Source organism: Dipodomys ordii, unplaced genomic scaffold (assembly GCF_000151885.1).
Source record: "Dipodomys ordii isolate 6190 unplaced genomic scaffold, Dord_2.0 Scaffold8, whole genome shotgun sequence".
Classification (NCBI taxonomy): Eukaryota; Metazoa; Chordata; class Mammalia; order Rodentia; family Heteromyidae; genus Dipodomys; species Dipodomys ordii.
Window position 1 is genome coordinate 26,185,272 of NW_012267224.1, and position 10,800 is coordinate 26,196,071.

The following is a 10,800-nucleotide window of genomic DNA, read 5'->3' on the forward strand; positions in this document are numbered from 1 at the left end:
GCATCTTGTGTAGGAGGATCTCCGGCTTGGTACATAGGAGATCTCTACTGCCAAGAAAAGCACTGGCCACATGAAATTTAGGCTCTAGAACACTCTTCCACGCTATCATGACTGAAATTTTAGCACCAGTGTTTTCCATGTCACTTTCTATAATTAAAACACAAAAGAACCAGGGTCCACAGGCAAGTGAAATATGCCTTAAAATTGTTGCCATCCGTAGTTTCTTCATTTTAAACTTTGTTTAAAAGACCAAAATTCCCATTTCTCTTATTAAATAGATTCCCTGCCCCAAGCCTCATGGTCACTAGCAAAGACTTTTATTTTCCAATGGATGAGAGAGACTCCTTCATCTTCTTGGGATGAGGTGCATGTGGTCATCCATACACTTGGTCACACAACTGTCCAGCTGCCGTTTCACCTGAAGCTCCTTATTCCCTGCATCTATTGAATCTTTGGTTTTGTCATTACAATGCATGGTGCATCGGGCCAGGCGGTCCTGGAACTTTTCCAACTCACTGGTCACCAAGGCCTGTGCTTGAGCCAGAGGTACATGGCAGTGCTCGATGCACTGGTGCACCTGTTGCATGGATGCCTGGTTATCCTCACAGCAGGTGGCACTGCACTGGAACATGAGGCCCTGCATCTTCTGGATGTTCTCTCTCTCCACACTCTTCACCGTGGAATCCACCGCCTCCTGCACCCGGAGCTGCTGCACCTCTGCCATGGCAGCCCTGCGCTGAGCCAGCGCCACGTGAGCTCACCACCTGTCAAGAATAAGTCTTTACTTAATAATTATTTACTAAACATATTTATTTATCCTCCCTCAGGAATCCTTTCCTTTTTTATTAAATCATGCAAGGCTTATTCTTGGCCTACCACTGAATTAATTTAGACAAATATTTATGTGTATTATTTTAAACATGTTATACCGAGGGGTTACGGTTACATGAATCAATTAATGAGCACATTTCTTGTTGGACCATGTCACCCCTTCCCTCGCTCTTCGCCAGGTTTCCCCCCCCCTCACAAGTTGTATAGTTCATTTGCAACATGGTGTCTAGTGAGTACCACTGCTGAATCCTTTTCTTTTTTACAGTGCTACACATGAACCCAGAAACTCATGAATACAAGGCAAACACTCTACCACTGAACTACACTCCCAATCCCAAAGAACATTTTCAAATATCAGTGGTTTTTCTAATCATTTCCCATTTTCCTAAAGTGACTGAGGTGAAGAATCCTAAATAATTAATTGCCTTTAATTGCCTTAACTCACATAGCTTGTGACTAGCATCCAGATCTTAACAGACACTAATACAGATGCTCATTCATAGCCACAGAGCCCACTGCCTTTGACTGCTCTCAGCTTTTTCTCTGTCCATAACTTCCTTTTTTTTTTCTTTTTTGTCAGTCATGGGACTTGAACTCTGGGCCTGGGCGCTGTCCCTCAGGTCTTCAGCTCAATGCAAGTGCTCTACCTCTTGAGCCACAGCGCCACTTCTGTTTTCTTTTTTTATTTGTTTGTGTGGTGCTGAGGAATCGAACCCATCATGTGAACTCATGCATGCAAGGCAAGCACTCTACTACTGAGCCACCTTCCCAGCCCCTCTGTTCCATAACTTTCATTTACTGTGCTGAAGGAGTGAGTGTTCATGTTGGGAGAGAAAAGAAGGCTCGTGAACAGCCCAGTGTCCTAGCAGTATTCCTTATGTAAAACTGGCATTGCTGTACTGATACAAGCAGCTCCTCTATTTGGCAAGAAATTGAGAATTCACATGAATCCTAGCCTTTCTTTGTTTACTTAGGGGGTGAGACTCAATGATAAGGAGTCTCTGGTGAGGTTTATGTGACTGGGGTAGACATGTAGGGTTGACACTGTTCACCATTTACCAAGTGCCAAGGGTTCCACTGGGTGGCTTGCAGAGATGTTCGTTCAAAGAGAGCATGGTAAGGAAAGAAGGAGGTGGGAGAAATGGGGATATTTTTATACAGGAAAAAAACGAAAATAGAGATGAGTTCAAAATGAAATATAAATTTATTTTTTAAATTAACACAAAAGAAGTAGCCTAGCAATGGCTTGAAAATATTTATCAAAACTGGTATTACTGGTATTTTTATGTAAGACAGTTTAGATTGTTCTCTTTGATAATCACCCAGATGGCCAAATGTTGGGTTGTTCTAGTATTTGGTGTAATTAATGATATCCATGCAAAACTTTTTTTTAAAAGAATTGTTAGTATAAAAGTGATGTACAGAGAGTTACAGTTATGTAAGTCAGGTAAAGAGTACATTTCTACTTGGACAATGTCATCCCTTCCCTCACTCTCCTTGTGTAACTTATAAGTCCATTTTACTTTTGCAAGATTTAGAGTAAGAACATGTTTTCTATGTGGTATATATACACAATGGAATTCTATGCCTCCATCAGAAAGAATGACATTGCCCCATTTGTTAGGAAAGGGAAAGACTTGGAAAAAATTATATTAAGTGAAGTAAGCCAAGCCCAAAAAATCATAAGTCCCATGGTTTCCCTTATTTGCAATATCTAGTATATGTCTGAGTCAAGCAGAAAAGGCCAGATAAGGTGATGTTAGGGAAATGAACCCTAAGACATGTATTCAAATGTTTTTTTCTTTCATGCATTTGTTTCTAAAACATTTATAAGAGTATTTCTTTGTTGCTTTGTATGTCCCTCCCCCACAGTATAACCTCTGCTTTCACTGTATTTAATGTCGGTATAATTTGTGGAGGGGAAGGGGAAAAACAAGTCGTTTAAATAAGGATACAGGTGGACCCATTGCAACAATGAGAAGTACAAGTTGTCATGTCAAAAACGAACCTTACAACTTTGGTGGGTGGGAGGAAGGCTTGGGTGGGGGGGGCAGGAGGAGGATGGGAAGGGATGGGAAGGGTAAACAAAGGAGGAGGCTACAATGCTTGATAAGAAATGTACTCATTATCTTGCCCATCTAATTGTAACCTTTCTGTACAGTATTTTCACAATAAAAAATAAATAAAATTTTAAAAAGAACATGTTTTCTTTGATTATTATTTAGGACTTGTTCTAGTTTTGGTTTCCCCAGACTAAGTAAAGAATTTGAATGTAAGAAGTATAGTCAGAGTCAATGCAATCCTCATCAAAATCCCAGTGTCATTCTTCACCAAAATAGAAAAATCCATCCCGAAATTCACAGGGAAGCAAAAAGACTCCAAATAGTCAAAGCAATCTTGGGCAGGGGAGGAGGGGTGCACAATGCTGGGGGTATTACAAATAGGAGCAAGGATTGCAAATGGAACTGCATCAAACCAAAAAGTTTCTTCCCAGCAAAGAAAATAGCAACTGGATTGAAGAGACAGCTTACAAAAATCATTGCCAACTGTATTCCTGACAAGGGATTAATAACCAGAAAATACAGGGAGGTCAAATAGCTAAACTGCCAAAGAATCAACAACCCAATTAATAAATGGTCAAATAAATTGAACAGGCAAATCTTGTAAGAAGAACTACAAATGGCTATTAAATACTTGAAGACATGTTTAATATCCCTGGCCATAAAGAAAATGAAAACAACATTGAAATTTTAACTCACTCTAGTTAAAATGGCCATCATCAAGAATAGGAAAAAACAAATGCTGGTAAGGATGTAAGGAAAAGAAACACTCAGGGCTGGGAATGTGGCTCAACAGGAGAATGCTTGCCTAGCATGCATGAAGCCCTGGATTCAATTCCTCAGTACCACATAAAAAAGAAAAAGCCAAAAGTGTTATTGTTGCTCAAGTGGTAGAGCATTAGCCTTGAGCACAGAGAGGCTCAGGGACCTGAGTTCAAGCCCCAGGACTGGCAAAAAACAAGACAAATAAATGAAACAACAACAACAACAAAAATCCCTCATACACTGTCAGTGGGAATGTAAACTAGTCAACCACTATGGAAATCAGTTCCCTGACCATATTTGGGCATATATCCAAAGAAATCTAAGTGAGGTTACAATAGATTCATTTGCATACCCATGTTTATTACAACATTAATCATATAGTCAAGCTATGGAAACAGTCCAGATGCCCTACAACTGATAAATGTACCAAGAAAATATCATATACAAACACACTCCAGTGTGTATGATTCAGCCATAAAGAAGAATGAATTATGTTTTGTAAAAGAAAATGGATGGAACTGAAGATCATCATATTAATTAAGTCAAGTAAGCCAGGTTCCGAAGGACAAAGGTTGAAATGCATATGTGTGTATGTGTGTGATAAATACACATATAGATGTATATACACACATGCATATTACATACACACACAAAACATGTTTTTAATTGTAGGCTATTTGAAGGGATGAGGAGGGGGGGAGAATGTTAGGTGGTGAACTATACCAAAGTACATTGCATTTCTGAATAAAGATGGCATAAAAATCTCACTAAAAGCTGTTGAATAATAGAGAGCTGGGGGGTGGGGAAAGTGAGGGTAAGTAGAGGGACAGTCTGATTAAAGTGTTGCATGTGCTTGTGTGAAGTACCACAAGGAAGCCCCCTTTGACAATTAACATATGCTTTAAAAATGCAGGGCACGCCGGGCGCTGGTGGCTCACGCCTGTAATCCTAGCTACTCAGGAGGCTGAGATCTGAGGATCGCGGTTCAAAGCCAGCCCGGGCAGGAGAGACAGTGAGACTCCTATCTCCAATAAACCACCAGAAAACTGGAAGTGGCGCTGTAGCTCAAGTGGTAGAGCGCTTGCCTTGAGCTGAAGAGCTGAGGGACAGCGCCCAGGCCCAGAGTTCAAGCCCCACGACCGACACACACACACAAAAAAATGCAGGGCAGGAATGTAAAGCAGGCCTTGTCTGTCTGGGATGGGGATCCTTTTAGGATTGGAGAGCCAAAGGAGAAGGGGAAGTGAGGTGAAAATGTCCAAATGCTGTAAGCATACATGTGAAAATAGAACCATGAGATTGTTGAGACTGGTTTAGAAAGCAGTAGGAATGAGGGATCAAAGTATACTGTATGCATAGATGGACACCTGACAAAATGAAACCCTCTGTAAAGCTAATTGGAGTTAATAAAAATGTGCAATAACATCAGGAAATGAAATGTGTATTTATCATAACTGGTTCCTTGTGTCAGTAACTATCAAACTTAGCAACAAGTAAATACCTATAATAACAAAGTGTCTTGAATTTCCTAATAGAGCATAATAGCAGATCTTATTAGCCACATTTTTGGACATTTGCTACTATAGTTCTAGCCCAAGGAAATGTCTTTGGTGGGTATGTGTGGCATAGTATATATCCTGAATAAACATCAGTTAATTTTTGTATTTGAAAAAAAAATGTGCAAAAGAAAAAAGTCAAAATATCACCAGCCTTCACACAAGAAACTGGAGCACACTGAAGGAATTCCTTTAAAATTCTGAAGAAAAAGGATCAGCGATGTAGGATTCCATGGTGAGTGCCTAGATGAAGGGCAGGTAAAGCAAAGGCATTTTCAGAATCTAGATTGTCATAGAATTTATCACCTCTGCAGACTTACTCTGAGGTACAAATGAAGAAGGAGAAGGGCTCAGGAAGGGGATTGGAAATGCAATGAGGAAAAGGGAAATGAGAAAGGAAGATCTCAAGGTGACAGCTCCCAATAGGGTCAGGCTTGAGAGGACACCGCTTCCAGAATAGAAAATGGTTAGAATGTCTAATGCCTGTGACGATAATGAGAGAGTCTTGAGAACAAGGGTGAGTTGAAGAATGTGGAGATCTTGACAGCTTTATTCAATGGTTCTGATGCTCAGTTCTCACTTGCCAAATAGGAACAATAATACCTGCATCCTCACAGCTTTTCCTCAATGATTTAGTTAGTTAATACATGGCACAGAAACACAACCTACCTTGCACAGAGGAAGCACTTTATCTATTTGCTGTGTTGTTTCAGTTCTACAAAAGCAAAGGGATTGGAAAAAAATCACAGAATGATCTTATCTTACATATGGCTGCAGAATTGTCATCTTAGGATGGTTAAGATTGTGAACAACTTTGTCTGCTTTTGTAATTTCTGTACTTATAAGAGTAACTGGGTTTTAAAGGCTTACATGCTTCAAGCTTCAAATCTCATTGAATGAATATTTTCTCACTCATTTTTTTGCTTTGTTAATGGGTTTCCAAGAGGTGTGACTAATGCACCAAAGAAGAGTGCACACCAGTGATTCATGTAAAAACTCCATTGAAAAAGACATGTGGAAAAATAGGAACCACTGCAAAAATGTTTCAAAAGGTTCTTTTATGGAAATACTAACTACAGATTATTTTTTATGTTCAATAAACAGAAAGGACCCAATTTCCCATATCGGGGGAATAATGAATTAATGATCCTGAAAGGAATACTATCAACAATAAAAAATATTATTTTAACAGTTAAACAGCTACACAGGCATATGGAATCATGTCAAATACAACATTCAGGAAGGAAGTTAAACATCCATCTCTATGTGTTCTCAAACACAGCTTCTGTGGCATGGATGGGAGGTAAATTCTCTTCTTCCTTGACCTCTTGTGCCTCCATTTCTTGGGACTTTTTATTCTAGAATGTTTCAAAGCAGCCAAATCTGTGGCTAAGCTTTGTCTCTTGGGGACTGACTCCTAAGCCCAAGTGCAGCCTCTCACAGGGGGTACACGACCACCCCCTCGGCGCCTTCTCCTTGTGTGTTCTGGGCAGCCAGGCCAGCCAAGCCTGCACTTGGAGCAAATCTGGGGAAATTTATGCTGACACTTGGTTCCACATCTGGAAATGCTGAAGCCAGTCACGATTCTTAGCATTGTGGTCATTCTCTGTAGAGCAAAACTTGAACATACCTTGCAGGCAAGTGCTTTTCTTTCCAGACAGCCAGGGCCTGCTAGAAATTGCCTTTCCAAAGCTGAATGGGTTTAAATATTCAGGCCACAAAGCTAAATTTTCCAGGGTTTTCATTTGGAAAATTCCAGATCTGGGTAGATCTAAAACCTGTTAGGTTCTAGCCCTAAAGAGGCATAGTTTTCAATAATACTCCCTGCATCAAGCACACTATTTCAAACATATTTTCTCCCAAAACTTCATGTGTCTTTTAGGAAGTGACTAAACTTGGCAATTTAGATTCTGTGCCTTTGCCCTTTCTAAGTGGAAAAATGCTAAAAAAGAAACAAGTGGACAAATTTTTGGATGCTAGCAATAGATGTTGAAGAAATTGTTTAACTTTATTTTATGTGAAAGAAAATGATGGGCACATGGAAATAAAAATTAAATTATCTACTGCAGGAGTTCGAGAATTTTATTGATTTTTTTTCCTTACTTTTGTTTCATAGTTTGTATTACTTGTCTTTCAATAAAGGAAAACATACTGTTGATTTCCCCCCTTATCTAATTAGACAAAAAGGAATTGAGTGAACAAATAATGAATATATATACTAAAATTATATACATGTAAATTTGGTGGTACTGGGGCTTAAACTTGCTAGGCAACACTCTACCACTTGAGCTACATCTCCATCTCTGTTTCTTGCTGGTAATCTTTGAAACAGTGTCTCATTTCCTGCCTGGATTTACACCTGACCCATGATCCATTCTAGGCTAACCAACATGGCTGGGATCTCAGGTGCATGCCACTATATCCAGAGTCCCTTTGTGGAGATGAGAGTGTCACAGATTTTATTTTTCCCAGGCTGGCCTAAGACTGCAATCCTCCCAATCTAACATTCTGTGATATCTGCGATAACTAGCATGTACCATCGCACATAGCTATAAGTTGAGAAGGAATTCCATGAACTTTCCTGCCTAGACTGGCCTCAAACCACAATCTTCTCATTCTTAGCCTCCCGAGTAGCTGGTTGAGAATATTTTAACATCAAGTCCTCTGTCTCCATCCAAAGATACAAAATAACAAAACTGTAGTGTGGACAAGTTTAGAAATGTAATATACAGCATGAGGACTAAAATTCATGAAACTGAATTAGGGAGGGTTTTGTTAGTTAAGTCAGTTTTAGTTGCTCTTGTCATTAAAAAAAGTAATTCTGAGATGACAGATGTATTAATCTGCTTCTCCATAGTGACTGTTTTACTATCTGTATTTGTCCCATAACATCATGCTGGCATTTATATACATATAAAATTTATTGTGTTTTTAACAAGTATTTTGTCCATCCATAAACCATACTCAGAAATGCCCTGTTCCCACTCCCATGCCTTAGTTTTCAATGTCATAATTATTTATAGGGCCAGTTCTAGTCTGAGCTCTGCTACAATTTCAGCCCTTACCTGAGCCCAACAGGGCCCTATCAGTCCTCTGCATATATTTGCTGTACAAATTCGCTCTGCTGTGAGATGTGAGCATGTCTTTGTGTGTGCACATGTATGTACATTGGTAGTGAAGGTCACACTTGATGTTTTTTTTTAATTTCTGGAACAACTTAGTGTATATTGTGACTATATATTGTAACAGTATTATAACCATTGGACTAAGTTAAGGCAAATCTTCTTTATCCTAATAAGATGGTCCCCAGACTAGGGTTCATACCAGCCCCTCACACACTGTCCACCAAAAAGGACCTGTCTGCTTGATTTGGATCTCTACCCTGCCAGTTACTAACTAAGTAGTCCCAAAGTAAGTAACTTAACCTCTCCACTTATTTATTTATCTTTTTAGAGATGCCACATCTTCTTTGTAGAATTACCTATCACATAAGTTACCTCCTACATTTGAAGTGTACTTAGCCTAGTCCCTGGAAAGCACATTGTAAGCCTTTGTTGCATTAACTTAATAGATATACAGGAACTATTTAATTCCTGGTTGTATCTGGTTTCATCCAGGGATTCTGTATGATTTTAAAAGTCACTCAGAGTTTCTTACTGGAAGATTTTTTGCACCAGACTTCCAAGTTAAATCTATTAAGTGGAATTAATTTTGTCATTGGGAGCAGGAGTGCTGGACAGAGACGTGCATAATGAGAGTGGTTAAAAATAATGAGTGAATGCATAATGACTGTAGGTTAGAAAATACTGAACAAATACTCGATAATAATAGGTACTTGAGGTTTCTTTACTGTTCTCAACTGAACTTACACAGGAGTACATTGAGAATAACATGAATCTTCTCCCATGATTACTATGAAAATTAATGAAAGCTATGTGTGGAAAGAATCAGGCACTTAATCTAGTAGAAAGCCCTAGAGTTTTAAGGTTCAGGCTCTGTCTTGGCTTTAACTTCCTTGCATACAACTGGATCTCCAATAGTTGTATAAAGCCTGCTTAATTCATAGAAGATTTTAATGATGTTTTCCCATGCAAACAGTTGAAATCTGTATCCTTGTGGTCTTAAGCTACTCAAATTTTATCATGTGTGTATCCGTTCACTCCACTTGACTCATCTTTCCCTATACTACTTGTGACATCCAAAAAATGGCAGACATTACACTGATTGTTAAGACAATTTTAAGACTACTATGTTTCCAAAAAATCTTCTACACCTGCACTATAAAATCTGCTCTATAAAAATCTCTCCATACAATAAGATTCTCTTGTCCAGGAATAGTCATGTTTATAATCTCAGCTATTTTGGGAGTTTCTATACCATTTCTTTACACTGAAAATTGATGTATCAAAATTACCCATGGCCCAACATGCTCCTTCTTAAGATGGATTTTCTTTCTTCCCAATGCTTAAGGCTATAAATGCCCCCTTTAAGATCTATTTGAAATATTGAGTAAGATTTTGTCTGTGGGATTTGTTGATACAGAGGCTCCTATGTTTGTTTGTTTGTTTTTACAAATATGTGGCTTGATCCCGGAGTCTTGGTGCTCCACATTGAATATTTCCTTGGAGAAGTTACCCAACCAACAAACTTCCTCTCCTTGAGAAAAGACTCCAGTAACCATCCATGTACATGCCATTCTCTCATAGGTTCAGAAGGAGATTTCAAGTACTGGGCTGCTAAGATCCCCACTTCCCAGGAGGCACTCAGCTTCAGGGACACCAAGGTCCTCTTTAGAAACATCTTACTCCATCTTGCTTCAGATAAATTAATACATAAATGAATAAATACATGGTTACTGTGTTAGATTGTTACCCAAAGACCTATATATTTAAAGGTGGGTCCCCAGCCTGTGATATGATTGGGCAATAGTGGAGCTTTTAGCAGGTGTGACCTCCTAGGGGGTCTTCAAGACATTGGGAACATTCTTGAGAGATGGTGGGACCCCAGCCTCCTCTGCCTTTTTCTCGCTGTCCAGATATGGGGTGAATGCCTCTGCTCCACAATTGGTCCCACCATGATGTTCAGCATCGTCACAGTCCCAAAAGCAATGAGGTCTTGGACCACGGACTGAAATCTCCAAAACTGTGAGCCAAATGAACTTTTGTTCTCTTAAATCTGAATCTTCAGGTATTGAAAGCTAACACAGTAGTTGAGAAGAAATGGCGAAAGAGAGAGGAGGGAGGGAGGAAAGGAAGGAAGAAAAGAAGAAAGGAAAGAAGGGAAGAAGGAAGGGAGGGAGGGAGAGAAGGAGAAAGGAAGAAAAGAAAGAGAGAGAAAGGAAGGAAGGAAAGAAAAGCAGAGAAAAAGAAAGGGATGGAAAAGGAGAGGAAAGGAGAAGATAAATACGATAAGAAAAGATAAAACAAAACTGGACGTGTGGGTAGACACTTGTAGTCCCAACACTTGGGAGGAAGAGATAGGAGGATCATGAATTCAAGGCCAGCCTTAACTATATAGCAAGACCCCCACATTAAAAAGTGATCATGTGCACACGAATGAGTGGGCATGCAGTGCCTGCTTATGTGGAC

The 10,800-nt window shown here is 39.4% G+C and overlaps 1 protein-coding gene across 1 annotated transcript; it reads right to left on the reverse strand.

Moving 5' to 3' along the window:
- Nucleotides 1–346: 346 nt before the first annotated feature.
- LOC105980258 (protein FAM136A-like) lies at nt 347–724 on the reverse strand. The gene has a single exon (XM_013008998.1). The coding sequence runs from the start codon at nt 722–724 to the stop codon at nt 347–349; it is 378 nt and encodes a 125-aa protein (XP_012864452.1).
- Between the last annotated feature and the right edge of the window lie 10,076 nt (nt 725–10,800).